This window comes from Cynoglossus semilaevis, chromosome 11 (assembly GCF_000523025.1).
Source record: "Cynoglossus semilaevis isolate Cse_v1.0 chromosome 11, Cse_v1.0, whole genome shotgun sequence".
Classification (NCBI taxonomy): domain Eukaryota; kingdom Metazoa; phylum Chordata; class Actinopteri; order Pleuronectiformes; family Cynoglossidae; genus Cynoglossus; species Cynoglossus semilaevis.
Genome location: NC_024317.1, coordinates 6,360,505 through 6,377,510, shown reverse-complemented (window position 1 = coordinate 6,377,510; position 17,006 = coordinate 6,360,505). Strand labels below are relative to the sequence as shown.

General features: G+C 42.2%; 2 protein-coding genes across 6 annotated transcripts in view; one reads left to right on the top strand and one right to left on the bottom strand.

The window, feature by feature from the left end:
- The first annotated feature begins 5,208 nt into the window (after positions 1-5,208).
- twist3 lies at positions 5,209-12,569 on the top strand. Its single transcript, XM_008320223.3, has 2 exons — positions 5,209-6,879; positions 11,040-12,569. Exon 1 carries the CDS (start codon positions 6,019-6,021, stop codon positions 6,589-6,591), a length of 573 nt encoding a protein of 190 aa, XP_008318445.1. The 5' UTR covers positions 5,209-6,018; the 3' UTR covers positions 6,592-6,879; positions 11,040-12,569.
- Positions 12,570-14,249: 1,680 nt separating this feature from the next.
- Positions 14,250-17,006, bottom strand: part of LOC103386108 (histone deacetylase 7-like) — a 46,771-nt gene continuing 44,014 nt past the window's right edge. For 3 of the 5 annotated variants that reach the window (XM_008320224.3, XM_008320226.3, XM_008320227.3), the window contains exons 24-25: positions 15,769-15,916; positions 14,250-15,668 (exon numbers count right to left, since the gene is read on the bottom strand). In XM_008320224.3, coding sequence (XP_008318446.1) covers positions 15,647-15,668; positions 15,769-15,916 — 170 coding nt within the window. In that variant the 3' untranslated portion in view covers positions 14,250-15,646. The remainder of the gene's footprint in view (positions 15,669-15,768; positions 15,917-17,006) is intronic. The other 2 variants (XM_017036846.2, XM_008320225.3) reach the window with 2 other exon arrangements.

Below are 17,006 nucleotides of genomic sequence, written 5' to 3'. Positions count from 1 at the left end.
GCAGCCGCTCTTCTTACCATCGTCATTGCACCCATTTGAATACCATTGCAGGTGGAACTGATTCAAAAAGCACAGTAACAGCACAATTTTTGACCTTCTCGTTGACTAGTTTTTTTTTTAAGAACATAGCCTTAGGTAGTCCATGGGGGCTACCAGGTGCCCCCTGCTGTAGAGTGATGCCTTCAGAACCTGGATTTGAATTTGAATTGAATTTAAATTGGCACATATTCTAGATCCTGTTGTTTTTTAAACACCTTGGGTCAATCTGAACAGTTAAAAGCAGCTCTTTTTTTAATTCTTTTTTTTTAGATTTTTCATGAATACAATTATTATTGTACAATATCGTACTGTATTAATTTAAATGTATTCATGTGTTGGTCACTTCAAAATTTACTACACATTTGTACCTTCGTCAGAATGCCTCAGAATCAAAAACAATCAATGTTTGAAATTGTTCCTATGAAAATGGCTGTTAATACACTTGTTAAATGGCTGACTACCTTCAGCATCGTCCCAGGCAGCGACGGTCACTTCTGGGAACAATAACCTAGCACAAAAACTCCTGCTCCTGCCTATTACTCGGGCCTATATTTGCCAGCGCTGCGAGCCAACGACTCTGCTGACTGGCTGGCCTTGCACATCAAAACAGGTTTAGGAGTAAAATTCCTGGACGGGGACAAAATGAATTAGATACAGGCCACGATAAAAACAGATAATTGAATGAAAAAAAAAAAGATGGATTTGTTCAAGGCATCTTTTACCCAAAAATTCCAAATGCGGTTGAAAAGATACAAACCCAGCTGGGAGAAAAGAAGGTACGCTTTCTAAAAATAAAGTTAGAGCTAAATATGATATTTGATCATGCATATGATTTTTCTACATATTACATATTTATAATGGTATCAAAGAGTTGGTCTTCAAGGGATGGTTTGTCACATTATTGAGGCCCACCAGGACGTGACAAACTGATGTCAAATCTGCTTGATGTGTGGCTCACTCTGTGCATTAAAAAATCCATCACTTAAATTGAATTAAAGATGTCTGGAGCACATTCAGCAGAACATTCTGTCTGAGGAGTTTAATCCCGTCTGCATGAACCTTAATGCGATATTTTTAGCTGCAGACGATGACTGGATAAATCCTGGACTTCTGTCACTTCTATCGTCCGTTCATTCAACATTTTTGAACATGTTACAGTCACTGTTCGCACTGAGCTAAATACGCTGAATAGGAGTTTATTCATATGAAGCAAATTTCAAATAAAATTACTTGAAGTTCAGTCCACTACATGTGCTCGTTTTTCATAATGTGTTTACGTGTTTACTTTTGTGTTTTAACCCTGGAACCTGGAATTCATTCCCTTGAAAAACTATTGAAAAACCTGTATTTATCCAGGATTTTCCTGTCTAATAAGGTTTGATGAAATAAAATATGATGTTGATATGATGATCAACGTAAATAAAGATCTGTTTGAAGTAGAAAAGTAGAAAATTGTTGATTTTGGAAATATCTATGATCGATATAAGGACGTTTTTTTTATAGTGAAATGAATTTTTCTGGAATTGATTTTGGAAATATCTATGATCAATATAAGGACGTTTTTTTATAGTGAAATGAATTTTTCTGGTCGTCTCTGCGTCGTCTCTTTCAGGTAAATCCTGAATGTCTGTTTCACTGCGACACTGTCTTTGTGCTAAGCTAAGTTAATCAAGCGAGATTTAACCCTAAGAGTCCTGTAATTGTTAAATCCTGTCTCAGTACTTTCCCTTGAATTTGATCTGTTTCACATCAAGAAAAAGGAAGACTTTGATTCTTCTTTTTTTACTCACATTTAACTCTTGGTCCACATTAATAATAACAAAAAATTACCTTCATTATTAGTTGGCACGAAGTTCCCTCCATTCCGCCTAGTTCTATCACCGCTGTATACCTTCATCCCACTCCCGCCCCACCCCTCCTGAGCCCCTCTAAGTGGATACCCCACAGGAAGAGCTTCTCCAGGGGGGAAATGGGTCCCAGATGTTTGCCTTTGTGCCACTATATGCGCTCCTCGGGAGGGATGGAGCAGTGGAAGGATGGGCACGATAAAGGGGGGGGTGAGGGGGGAGAGTGGGGCGGTGGGTGCAATGTGCTGTGTGCATGGGCAACACTCACAGCAGCCAGGAGGGTGAAGAAACTCCCAGGGTGAAGGTGAGGAGGAATTCTATGATTGGTTCCTTTTGTTGAGCCAGTGTGGATTTCCAAACACATCACTTATGATTGGTCACACCGGTGCGCTCCCACCAGCTGAGTACGTCACTGCTCCGCTCCGACCTTTTGGCGTATGACTGTAATTGAACTGACTGCATTACGAACTGGTTTCGGTTTAAAAAAAAAAAAAAAAACTTCAAAGTTTCAACGTGGCTGCTCCTCTGGGCCGTATTTCACTCAGGACCGAACCATATGGTGCGGAGACAGAAATAGATAATACGTCGGCCGTTCTTTGATATCCAACTCCCATGTGTGTGTGCGTGTAAGCCTATATATTGTTATATACTGATATGTGTGTCATCTTTTTTTCATCTCCAAAAAAGGGGTTAATTATGACCCCCGTGGAAATAAAACCTAGAGGAGAGCGGGACCTGAGTGTTTAGTGAAACATTATGTCAAGACTCTGACAAGGAAATGAAATGTGCAACATCAATCAGCCTATGAGGACAGAGATCAAACGGGCCTCCACACTCCTGCATCTGGTTCTGTTTGGACAGCCTCACTTCACCCCCCCGCCCCACCTCCCCCGTACTCCCTCTGCTTTCTTCTCCTTTTATTTTCCCTTTTTCCTATTCTTCTCCTTCTCCCTCTTTCTTCTCCTAATCTGTTCTCGGCCGTGCCACGACATTCCTGTTGGACTATTCGCTTTGTTAGCTCATTTTTTCCGTGGCAGTGGCACACAGCCACGCTTTACATAAAGGTAAGCTGCCGCTGCGGGGATTAGCCACAACCAAAAAAACGACTCTCCTGTCCCTGAACCGTCTTCATCGCAGCTTCAATAAACCCTGCTTCTAATACCAGCTCATCCTGGAGCCGACCTGGCCCGTTATGAAAATACAACCACGGATAACTCACTGTCCTCGCTTTGAAGGCCAGATGACTTCTCTTCTTTTAAGTTGATTGAACCCAACTGGGAAGGGGCTACTTTCCATTTATTGAAACTCTCAGAATGAAATGTAAACCAGTGCAATCATGGGGCTCATCAAAAATCTTCTGAACTGCTCTCAGCACATCTGTCCCCTGTAACGCAGCGGCAATCACACCCAAATTGTTAGTTAGACGCTGTCAAGCAGCTCTTTCAGAATGATTCAAGGTTTTGTCACAACACATTGAGTAACTGTTGGTAAACACAGACAGTGTTTTTTAGAAATCCGCCTCACTGCGTCAATACGTTGCTGCTAATGAGGATGTGCAGAGAGGTGAGAGCCAAACAACAATCAATCATCTCAACACCGTTGATCAGCTGATTATTTTAGGCAAGATGTAGACCAGGTGTGACTAAAGATGGAAACTGCTGCTGAATGTGTGGTGACCTTGAAACTGTGGTAGCATTGCATGAAAACTGCCATGTTACATCAACCTCTCTGGATGTGTATTAGCAGCCATTGTATGGGGATCTGTATATATTTTTGTGTATATATATATATATATATATATATATATATATATACCAAGAAAGCGGAGGGAAACATTTTTAAATTTTAGAGAAAACACCTGATTCTCAAAAATCTTTTGTTTTTAGTGGGACAGTTACAGCCGTCGGCAAAAAATGACAAAAGACAGACTAGGGTACATGTTTTTGCAGTACTGATATGATTCCTGGAAAAAAAATATGTTACACACAGGAAAATCAGACGGTTATGAGCCCGACCCTCTGAGCAGTTTAACTGCTTGTAGTAAAATGAAAATTCCACAAGAAAACGTTAACTCTTATTTTCAGTATTTTCAGTTCTTCAACACGGCTGCAGCGCAACATCTGAGCTAAAGCTAACATGAGAAGGGATGTATCAGTGGTATCAAAGGGAAATTTAGCTAATGTGGATTTTTATGTTCTGCTGTTGGAAAACATCCTTTTGTAATTGTTTTCAAAAATTAAAACTTTCTAAGTTGTTTCTGTAACTCGAAACCCCAACTGATAATACGACTCATAATAAATATGGTGATTTGCCACAGTGTTTTCCTGCATGTGTGTGTGCTTGTGTGTAAAAGTATGTGTATGAGGTGTGTGAGGATTTGGGGAAAGGGGGTGGGGCAGTTTTCTTTGGAGGGAGGCCCACAGTGTTCGACTTTAAACGGTGTAATTCTTTGGAATGTACTGCGGGAAACAATTGCTAAATTAGTTTAAGTGCAACAGAAATCATTTTTCTGGTCATGTCGATAAAAAGTCATTGTTCAATTTCTAGGAAGCGCCCCCTCTTCTGTGGACACGATGTGTAGCTATGCGAGTGATTCACATTAGCATGAAGATCCAGAGGTGTTGAAATGTCACTCACAACGCTGTCATCAAAAAGTACAGGCTTTCTACAGAACACAGAAACGGAAAATCCTGGTTCCTCCGCACTGAGTCACGGTGACGCATGGAGGTGTAAACAGACGCAGTGCTGGGAAGCTGGGATTCTGAGGTGGATTGACGTAAGACTTACTCACTGTTTCACTACTGTATCTGTAGTTCTGCCTCGGCGTCTCCTGTCGAGGTCTGTCTCTGCTGTCGCTGTCATTTTCTAACAGGAGGAACGTTCCTGCCGCGTCACGACTGCAAACGTGAAGAAAATTTGTTTAAGTAAATGCAGACGCTACACCAAGGTGGAACATGTGTCGACTCTGCCTCCGGGACATGGATAGCAAAATTAGGTGCTCCCTCACCTCTGCAGTCTGAGGTCACCGGGCCACAGAGGTCAGGGGTTATTCGGGGTCTCGTCTGCACTCCCAGCCTCATCCTAATGCAGAGGGAAGCAGTTTAATTGTGAAGAACACTTTTCTGATTTCTCAGGTGTTAGTAGGTCGAGCTCTGATTCATTCAGATGAAACCACTCTCTCATGCCGCTGCAGACAAACAGACTTATGGAAAATGGAAATATTTCTCGACCATGTTATTTATAAAGATACTACAGCTGCCATTTGAACCAGGAATCCTCCTGTATGCCGATGATTATGAAACTTGCTTTTCTACTGTTTTTGTGAGTTAACAGGCGTGTGCGTTAGCGTCTGTTTACAACCTCAGGAAAAGTCATGGTCGCTGTAAGTGTAAACTCATGTCGAAGGAAAAACTGAAATCACTCAATGCTACATTTACAACGTAGGTCGGTTGATGGTAAAAAAATAGAAAAGCAGGTTCAAAAAGACTACAACTGAAGCTGCCACTAAAGAAGCGCTGCACAACTACGATCTAGAATAGACTGTCGTCGAAAATCCACCGTTTCCTAATCCTGACGTTGTGTTAATGAACAAAAAGGCAGACACAGGGCTGCATGTGGACTGACGCTGCAGCCCCAATCTGGAACCCATAAAGCTTCAGACATCCCTGCAACATTAGACACCGCGCTTCTTATTGGCTGAGAGCGCCACTTACCCCCTGTTTCTTTCGCCCGCCCAGCAAAAGTTCACTTCCTGCTTTCCTGCCTTCTTCGAGTCGAAGACCTCGCCCTCAGGATGTTCTGAGAACCAATGAGAAGATCGCACAGGCGCCGAAGTTAGTGTTTGGGTATAAAAGAGGTAGAGGTGGACCTGCCTGTCAGAAGGTTTGTTGTTATACTCTCTGCCAGGTTGAAGGAAAATGTGAAAGCCAGAAATCCAACAAGGTCAACTTGGAAACAGGACAACCGAACCGATGTCCAGCTGGATGGAGCTCCGGCAGCTGTAACTGTCTCGTCATTCCCGTCACGCTCAGGTTTGTTCAAATCATCTGCGGACACAGAAGAGCGAAAGCCCAGCTTTACTGCATCCCCGGGGTTCTGGAGTGGATTGCGAAGGTCTTTGGTGGACAATACAATGAGAGAAGAGGTGTCCTGCACCAACTCACCTGAGGGAGGGATGGGAGCCAGCGAAGAAGAACTGGAGAGAGGAACAAAGAAGATTATTCACGCAGGAAACAGAAAGCGTTCACCGTACCCCAAGAAGGACAGTGTGGCTCAGGCGGAGGAGAACAGCAGCGACAGCCCCAACAGCCTGCTGCCCACGGGACCCAAGCGGTTGAAGAAAAGCCCCTCCACGGTGGTGTCCTTGGCCCCGACGTCTCTCGGCCCCAGGCCGGACCAGCCTTTCGAGGACCTCCACTCACAGCGTGTCATAGCCAACGTGCGGGAGCGTCAACGCACTCAGTCCCTGAACGACGCCTTCGCCTCTCTACGCAAGATCATCCCCACGCTCCCTTCGGACAAGCTGAGCAAGATCCAGATCCTGAAACTGGCCTCGCGCTACATCGACTTCCTCTACCAGGTGCTGCAGAGCGACGAGATGGACGCAAAGCTGGCCAGCTGCAACTACCTGGCTCACGAAAGACTCAGCTACGCCTTCTCTGTCTGGAGGATGGAAGGAGCCTGGGCCATGTCCACCAGCCACTAGAATCAACCCCCCCTGAATGTTTCTCCTCAGTCTTCTCATGTCCTTATCGCCCCCCCCACCCCCGCTCCCCTCAAACTCCATCACCTCTGACTGTGTTTGCACCCATTTCCTGAACTGTGCACTTCTGAATTCTTTTCTCTCTCACTTCAGTTCTAGTCACTTCTTCTCCCATGAACCTTTGTTGTTCAACCTCCGACCTTCACTTTACTTTTTTATTCCGCTCTGTTTCCTCTTTTCAGTCCCACAATTTAGGCCTACGCAACCGGACGCTCCAGTACAGCCCAACAGGTATGAGGACAACAAATACACACAAACACATCCACACACTCACACACACACACGTTTACCAGCAGACTGAAACAAATGTTAAAGCTTACATCCAAAAATCAATTTGAATATTGAGTATACACTCACACACACTCACACTGTCGCTACTATTTTTATTTTTTGCAGTATCATAACACAAAACCAAAAAAAACAAAAACCAACAAACATGAAAACCACAGGAAAAACAATTGCATCAGGGGTGGAACGAACATTTGATCTGTTTACCTACGTCTTCTCAATTTAGGAAGCTGACGCAAAAAAAAAGAAAAAAAAAAACAATAAATAACAAATATAAAAAAAAAATCTAATTAAAAAATGCATCAAAATGGACACATTTCAAAGAGCACAAAATAATTAAAAACCCAATTCAAAAAACAAGAGATTTTTTTTCATACGTAAACTGAAAAAAGGAACATATATATTAAATGATATAAATATAGATTAAATTAGTCTGTGTAGAGTGTTGTATTTTAAATATAAATACAGGATCCTTGCCTGTTCACAGAGCTATCTCCAAACGATCCAAAAATAAAACCTGCAGAACTGTCTGCAGAAACACTGATGTTATGGCTTTCGCTCATGTGTTTTTAGACAGAACAGAGAGCACATAAAAATATCATCATTCCTTGGATAAAAAAAAGTTAATGTAAAAATGTTTTTTTTTTAATTCCAGTGAAAACAATTGTTATAAGTGAGGATTTCTGCATTGGTTTAAATATATTTTTTTGCATTTAAAACATTGAGAAGAACGGCGGGAGCTGCTGTGAGCAGCAGAGTTACTGCAGCAAACACACACACACACACGTGTAACACGAGCAAAGATCCAGATCAAAGTTGATCTGAGCGACTCTTCGTTAACTGAAGTAAACTACGAGGAAATGTTAGTTTTATCGCAGAAGGCCTCGGCTTTTGTGTTTGACAGAACGGTGATGTGAACTGTGAGGAACTGTGAGTCTGAAAAAAAAGTTTGGGATTTTCCTCAGTTTGGCTTCAGTTCTGTTGCTGTGCAGATTACTGATCAGGTAAAGCATGGACGGAAGGAAAGAAAGAGAGAGTGAAAAAAGTGGACACAATTCCTCTCTCTCCCTCTCTCTCTCTCTGTCTCTCCCCCTCTCTCTCTCTCCCTCTCAGGATTCTTGTATCGTGCAATCAGGCCCCGCCGGGGCCCAGACAAGCAGGAACCTTTAGATTGGAAACAGTTGTGTGGTATTAGGAAGGTGTGTGTACCAGGGTTGGGGTCAGGCACATGGGCCTGTCAGTGCCTGTACATGTGTATGTGTGTGCGCATGTGTGTGTGTGTGTGTGTGTTTGGTTCTTTAATTACCTTCTGCACATCTGCAGATTAGTAAACAGGAATAGGCTTACAGTTGTTGTTCCTGTGATTTTTATCTCCTTCATCCGTTCTGGTTTCATAAAGTCGGAGGGAATTTGGAGGAAAACAACGAAATACAAGTTTTAGGAATTTAAAGTACGGAGTACGGAGCAGCCAGTCGGAAAATAACCAGACACGGAAGCCTGGTCGCTGATAAATCTCTTGCAGAAAATACATAGAATGACACGGAACTATTAGCAGCCACACTGATGATTACAGTCACTGCACACACACACACACACACACACACACACACACACACACACTTACAGTACATGCAGCCAGTGGCCATGTGCACACTGCAGGTGTTCCACTCTGCCTTATTATTATTAACCTCCAGTGGCTTTTTTAAAACACACGTCGTGGACTGTTGGGTCCTTGAACGCAGCGCAGCAGTTTCTACCTGCCACCATGTCTGCCAGGCCTTCTGTCATCAACTCTGCAGGGGCTAAAACTGCACCGACTGCTCCAGGCCTGATGTGGAGCAGGGAGGTGGAGATTGAAAAAGTCCAGACAACTTCAAAGAGGTCGAAGCAGGCGTGTGTGAGGGTTTTTTTTTTTTTCCCCAGAAAAAAAAAATCAAGTCACACACATGGAGCTTTACAACCTCAGTCTAGTTTTAGAGTGCTTTTTCCTAATTTGATTTCTAATGTTATTTGATTTTTTTAATACTGACTCAGAATACAATAATTAATCATTTTCTGAGAATGTGATTCATATTTAAGGTCAACTAAAGGAAAATCTTTTTTTTTCAGTGACTCATGAAAGAAAAAAGAATTGTATCTAAAAACAGCAAATATTTTTTGTAGTGTTAGAGTAAAAACAGTCCCAAACATCTCTGTACTTCACACACACACACACACACACACATACATATGTATAGTCCCAGGACGTTTGTGTCTCTGGCTCACCATCCCACTGTCAGACTCAGAGAACTGTTTTGTTTGAATTGGAAAATGAGCAAACAGCCCTCTCCCTGCTGTTTACACTACAATCAAAATGTCTGTCACTCTGTCCGAACCGCTGGCTCTGTCCTCCGTGTGTGTGCGTGCCCATGCGTGTGTGTGTTTTACAGTTTGGACCGATCAGCTGTTGGAAACTCTTCTGCACATATCAAATCTCTGGCCTTCACTCTGAACCCATTTGGTTCCAGATGTAAAGTCGTCTGCGGCTCATCTGCGTTTCTGAAAACGTTCTTATCCCAAACTTGTGGCTTCTGAGATTCGCTCCAGTTTTTCTCAGGGCAGATCTTTGAACCGGGTGCAGGTGGAAGAGCTTTTTATGTAAGAACGTGTGTGTGAAGTGTTGAGGAGTTTGTGGCCCTGCTGGGACAGAGAGCTGAGGAGGGATCAGTGAACTGACACGTAGGCAGTAATAGGCTGAGTGACTGAGCAGCATCAGGATCTGTCAAACACACACACACACACACACACACACACACACACAAAAGCCCAATCCAAGCAGAAATCGCAGGCACTGTCACCACTAATAAAACAAGGACAGTTCTAAATGTAAACAGACTGAAGATAAATGTAAAACCAAATGCTGGACTTCACCGTTCAGAACGTCTCTGTTTATCACACTTTTAACTGTTCTTCCCAAAAACAACTTCCTGTTTTTAAAAGGTAAAAAAGAGAGAGAGAGACTGTATCTCTTCTCTGTGTCTGAATATATTTCGGGCTGTTTCTATAAGTGAAAGTGTAGAACATTATATCGATACATTTTAAATGGAAAAATGACGTAACAGACAGAAAAATTTTGAGCTAAACAAAAATTCTGCAATTAAATCAAAATCAATGAAAAATGGAAAGGCCATGAATGCAAATAAGAAAAGTCTGAGAATTAGGATTTGAAAAGTAACACTTTTTGTTGCACGAGTCAATGTTTACATAAATGTTCAGCTAATAATTAATAAATAAAATAAATGTTTAAAATTAATCGTCATTTTAATTTATCATTAAAAATCGACAGATATTTTGAAAGTCAGACATATAATATAAAAGGCTTGAAGCTAAAGAGAAAGATTTAAAAACGTAAAAGTCGGTATTGTATAATAAACTGTTACGCTGTTGTTCAACATTAGAAAAAAAGAAAGTAATGTCAAAAATCAAGATATTCTGATCAAAATTAAATAAAAGTGTTTAATAATAAATATGAAAGTCAATGTTATGATATAAGAAATGTGTGAAATTATGATGAGGAAGTTCTTACTGAGAACATTTGAGGTCAAAGGATCAGAAACTGTTCCATCTTTCTGCAAAACTCTGAAAAATGATAAATGTTTCATTTAGTTTAACGGCTTTTCTGAGTATTTTATTGTTTTTTCCTCAAAATCTCAAGACTTTGTTTTGGTGATATTTTGTCTTAACTTCTAATCTGTAATCTGACAATTATGACTTTTGTTTTTTTAAATATCCAGGCTCTTAATGTCAGTTTTAAGTAGTTACAGTATTTTATTCATCACGTTGATTACATCTCTCAAATTTAAGGTCATTTTTTTTTAAGTGACTTCCTGTGAGATTTTTTTTAAAATCAAATTTACAGACACGCCTCATCTGGTGACAGGTCTTCAGGAAACGTCTTCGGTCTAAACAACAAAACACTGAAATTAAGATGATGTTTGTTTATTCAGGCAGTTTTTTTTACTACTGCTAAAACACCAGTTTCATGTGGTTTACACTCTTCACACTGACTCTGCTCTGTTCTGACAGATTTAACTGACGTTTCTCCATCTTTCTCATTTCTGCAGAAATCCAACGAATGAAAGAAAAAAAAAATCCTCACCCTCCACTCCTGTTTCTGCCTCATCTTCCTGACAGAAAAAAAACCTCCTTCTTCCTCTGGACATGTTGCTTGACTGGTGACACTGAGAAGCATTCTCCACTACAGGACTTATCGCTGAGTGTTTCTGAAACACCAGCGGGGAGAAAACAGACATTGCAGTCGAGTGTTGAGAACAGTTTTTGTAAAAAAATATATTATAAAAAGAAAAACAAACAAACAAACAAACAGCTGGCCTGCAAAGACAACGAAACAAAATGGCTGCTGGTCGGAGTGCCTTTGGGAACCACCGTGATAACCAGCGTACCGACTGTCGGAGAGACTGGTGGTAACGGCACAGCCGTGGTCAGAGGGCGGTCACAGCCAATGAATGTTTACAGCTAAAATGTTAATAAGCTAATGTTTTTGGCTCTGGGACGAAAGGAGAGCTGGAGGAATCCAACGCAGATATTTTTTTAAGATTTTGTTTTTTATGCTGTTGTAACTGGACAGAGCTTGCTTGATGGATTGAAGGTGTATTTCGGTGCATGCACACTGTCTGATTCCAACCAGGCTTACGCAGTATAGTCGGCTTGAATCGTACTCGTCTATGTGAAAATGGCTGTACCACTGATCACACTATCTCTGAGAGTGTAAAATAATTGTGTTTTGAATTTTTTTTTAAAAAAAAACCCTTTGCTGTAACTATTTTCTAAAAGGACATCATAGAGAAATGTGAGAGATTAAAGACGAAGCAGTAAAGTATTCAGTTATAACCACCGTTTGTCTAAAGTCACTTCTGTCGTTCCTCTTTGTCTTGTTTTCATTTCCTGTTCATCGCTTTTGTCGTGTCACTTCCTATAGACAATAAATACTTTTTTTGTTTGCTGTACTGAAGCGCAGTGATTTTATCAGTGAGTGAAGCTCACACCTTCACCAGGAGAATTGAAAACCTAAAAAAAAGTCATTTCATTCCAGTCTAGATAATTTACCTTTATTTTTGTAAACCAAAAAGTATAAAACGACAAACACCAGAGGAAAAAAAAAATGTATATACACTGTACAGATAAAATTAAAAAGATTAGGTCTAGTATAAAAAAGAGAGACAACGTCCTACATGTAGGACGCTGTGATATGAGGACACGATCGAAGTCCAGCACCAACTTCTAAACAACTGGTTTGTGGGATTTGCTCTGGACGAACATCTGACCATTAAATCTCACTTCAGTGGAAACAACAAACAGGTTTAGAACGAGACTTTGACGACTGATTAAAGTCTGATGATAAAGACGGAGACCTGTGGCTCAGTGGAGCCCAGAGCACACTATCTGTTCAGTTTGCTGGTTATAAATGTAGAGAATCCGACTCCGAGATTCAAGGTTGTCGCCTCACATTTGACTCAGTGACCGAACACTTCACACTGAGCCGTTTCATGTACGTCATGGATTCTGGGGTTTTTATGTCTGTTCTTTCATGATGTTGTAATCGGACTTTAAGACTTTAAACCCATCTCCCCGTGAGAAACTCAAGAAACATTTTTTGGACTCCGATCGCCAGCCGATCATTTGGTCTCTTTGTACTTTCTTTTAAGATCAAATACAAAAATAAGTGCTGTAAAAACCTTTAAGACGTGAACTGTGTCAGACTCCATAGGACCGTCCGCCGTGATGCTGAGAGCGATTCTTTTGCTTTTTTTCTCTTTCACATTTCATCAGATTAACAGAGACTTGACATGTACATACACATCGTGACACAAAAAATAACAAACATACTGTGCTAAGGAAAAAAAAAACAACACTATAGCACCGTCACAATTGTGTTAGACACGCAGAGAGCACTTCAAAGACACAATCTGGATGTGTAAATAGAAGTTGTCAGGAATTTTTTTTTTCTTCCCTTTTCTGACAAATGATTTTGTTTATGCTCGCATCCTGTGCTTTTTGGTGCCGTTCGACTGTTTGGACAAAAAAAGAAAGAAAGAAAGAAAGAAAGAAACATTCACAAACTCTTCAAAGGCTTTGAAGTTCCTAAAGCCATGCCAGTCCATGGACGGCACATTGTTCACATAAACTTTGGTTGTGCTTAACCTGTGTCCAATTGCACTGGGTGGATTCTCAACTATCTCCTCCTTTGGTCCGACCCTGACACTGACAATAAACACAACATCATCAATACAAAAATGGGACACTGGTTTTTTTCCCCCTTCTTCTTCTTCTGGTTAAAAACATGAATGCGGGAATTCTCATCCACAGGTACAAACACTGGTCCTCTGAGGTTAAGACTCAAGTCGTTCTCACCCTCCCGAGGCAGAGGGCAACTTAAGTGCACTTTGTGTGAGTGATTGTCATGAAGGTCGGTGTGGTCGTCAGACAAGAGACAGAGTAGATGTGAAACTACACCGCGGTGACGCATCATCTCCGTCTCGACCGCCGCGTGACTCATCTCTTCTGAGATACAAGACGTTTCTCCGACCTCCCCAAACTGATACTGCAGTACTGAGGTATCGGCTCCTCATTGTGACTAATGACACAGATACAAACTGCAGTGCAGTCTACCCATCCAACACCAGCACATCTAAAAGTCTGCTTCCCCGTGTCTCGCTTGTTGGGGAGCGCCTTGAAGAACTGCGAACAGCGTTCTCAGGTCTCGTGCTCGCCTGACAGACCGGGGGAAAAAAATAAAGAAAAGACTTGAGAAAAATATGTGGCCACACAAAACAATATGAAACATATGTATCTCAGACTTGACTGCAGCCTCACTCTGTATTAATGGATTACAAAAAAAAAAAACTCAGTGACGAACACAGAAACGTGGGCCGTGAGTCAAACACACCGATGGTCAGATGTATTCACAACACAAGTGACCGCCTTCATCTACTAATCCCATTTACAGAAAAGGTGGTACACACGCACCATGTCAAAAGTACTGCCGTGAGGTAATGCACTGGAACCTGGACTTGACAGTTGAGGACAAAGGAAACGCCGTCGGTGAATTCACTGACCAACACTTTGTTTAACATCAACTTATTGTAAAAGAATACGCACAGAGGCGAGATAACTTTGGATGAAAAAAAAAAAGATTAATTTCAGACCTGTTTTCTCCTTTTCAACATGCAGCCCACATGGTTAAGTGAAGGTGGATCTGGACTGCAGGCCGGCCGGTCAAACACACACCACACTCTCACAGAACAAGAGGCTGCTTTTTTTTTTCCCCCACTGCTCTTTGTTAAACTGCATCGTACCCAGCCACCGTCGGCCACACAGACCTGTTCTGATTTGTTAGGGCCAAGAAAGCATCCTGTAAATGCGTCGTAATTTTCACCTCCGCAAACTAACATATCCCAGAATCCACCGTGGACGGGTGCACGGCGGTGAAAACAAAAGCAGAAATGGAAGCCTCAGCTGGGAGACTTTTTCAAATTTCAGAGTGTAATGTCCTTAAAGAGTAACGTTTAACTGCTGCAGTAAGAATAAAAATGTTTAGGTTTAAACTGGGCTGGGGGGGGCGCTAGTGTTTGGTGGACGATGACTTCAGCTGGTCTGCAGCTGACCTGCTCCTGACCTCTTCAACAGTGTGGGCTGTAGAGTACAGTAGGTGCAGCTCTCTAAGTAAATCATAACCACCGTCTACCACAGCCACACGTTGGTAATTGCAGTCATTTGCAGTTCTCTCCGGACATCACAGATGTCGGAATTTTCTACTTTAGACGTCACGTACGTCAGTGGGGCGTGGAATCAAACGTGCCGTTTGGTATCGTGGACTAATCTCTACACATCTGTTTCCATTGTCTCTCAGTCATTAACATGTCGATGGAGACGGGTCTGTTCTACTGGCCTCTGGTGGATGTTCCTGTTACAGTGAATGTTACAGTTGACCTGTAAACTGAAAGAATTTATTTGACTAAATTTAAAAAAAATTAAAAATTAAGAGAATTACTATGAGGTACAATTATTATTCTACTCTGCATGAATATAAAGTGTTGCAGCCATGTTTTTATGACTCAACTGTTACAGTGCAGTAATAGTCAGAGGCTTCTTCTGTCTCCACTGGTTCGATGCAGATGAATGACATCGTCAGTGTGCGAGAGAGGACGGCTCTGGTCTCTCTCACAGGCACGTCCTGCAGAGACAACTCTTTCCGCTCTGGGTGATTGTAAGCCAAGGTGACCTTTGATCCTTGGCGTCCAGGTTCCAACCGTCCCTAGCGGTCAACATGCAAGTCTCCTGTGAAGCTTTAATGAGGTGAATGTTTGACGTCACAGAGCTGTATGCTACGAGATGAAACAATTCTTCATTAATCCGCCTCTGCAGGCCGTCCTGCTGGAGGTCCTCTCATGTTCAGTGCACGTGGTTTTCCTCAGGGACTTCAAGAGAATTTGAACACTGTCCAGAAATGGGTCTGTTCTCGTGAATGTGTGCGCGTATATATGTGTGTGTGTGTGTTGTCAGACTTAAAACCAGTAGTAAAGCAGGTGGAGAAGATCTTGTGAGGCGATGGATACAGTGGTTGAACAGAGGAGGGTACATGGTTCCACTGATGTCTGCTCCAAATGCACAGCAGCCATTGAACTCTTCAGAGAGAATCACTTTTTCATTGTCATTTTTTTTCAGGCTGTTTCCTGAAAGAAAAAAAAAACACACGAGAGACGTTATGAAACCTGACACACAAAGGCCGAGGTGTAAATTTATTACAGCCGATGCCATTAAACACGTCTGTACCCATCAGACCTCAGGACTCCCATCGACAGCGAGGCGATGGCACTCACAGCTTCGCTGTCCGAGTCCCGTCTCAGCCGCCGTCTCTGAGCCTGCAGGTAGGACAGGCCCAGCGTGTCGGCCGAATCTCTCACACTCTGCCAGTATTCACCTGCAGGAGGCGGAGGGATGAAATGGAGAGAGAGAGAAGAAAAGAGGCAGAAGACGGGGGAGATTAATGGCCGTGTTCGTTGGTATTTCAGCCTTGTTTTCCTCCTGAATGGTTCCTCCAGGGCAAGTGTCTGCACTGCATTAATAAAAAGCTCCACTCAGTGTTTGATCCTCTGGCCGTAGCTGTTTGATCTGAACATAAGCAGTGACTGTGATATAAACAGCCCGTGGTCTGAAAATCAATGTTGATTATTTCAGAAATCTGAACTCAAACTCCATCCCCTCTCTGCAGCTCTCTTCACCTGAGCGCTGCCACTGACACGCGGCGGCGGTGAAAAAACCATCGGGGTCTGCGAACGTCTTCGTCTGTCAGCATGTGTGTGTTCTGGCTGTGCGTTGGAAGTCGCATAAATTTCACCCGAGGACTAAATTATGGGCTTAACATTCTTGTGGCTTTGCAAATATTTTTAATTAATCTAATTTGGTTGGGACAACATTTGTGTGCAATCAGGAGGGGATGTTGCGAAGGTCGTGTGCCAGAGAAGTGTTTGAAGATAATTGGAGCCAGGGCGGACCTCGTGTGCAAGTGTGTGCGTGTGAGCTCCTCCACTGGCCTGTGTGTGGGACGACTGACAGGGATGTGAGGGAGAAAAAATGACCAGAGAATAAAACTGATGAGGAGAAAATGGAAAGATTGCTAGGAAGAGAACCGGAGAGACGTTCTGGACAGGTGTTTATGTAAGCTGATTAAACAACGTGTTTCCTTCACAGAACCAATGATCTTTGATACAATTTCTTTTTTAGGTCACACCAGAAAATGAAATGAGTTGAAGTAGTTGAAATAAAGACGTAAAATCTAAAGAGTCTATTTCTACAGTTGCTGTGCTGAAGACGGCAGTTTGATTATCAGAACTGGAACGACTTTTCAAATAAAACTTTTGGCCAAAATTATTGTGAAACGACAGTGTAGTCAGTCCAAACAGATTTCAGGAAAAGCTTTTAAGAAGCCCAGCTGTGTTCTTACTGTATGTTCACTGTGTCGGTGAATGTTTCGCAGCATATGCAGTAAATGGAGCATGAAGTAGACGATG

Coding starts and splice junctions, on each gene's coding strand:
- twist3 (XM_008320223.3), top strand. CDS start 6,019: ATGAGAGAAGAGGTGTCCTGCACCAACTCACCTGAGGGAGGGATGGGA.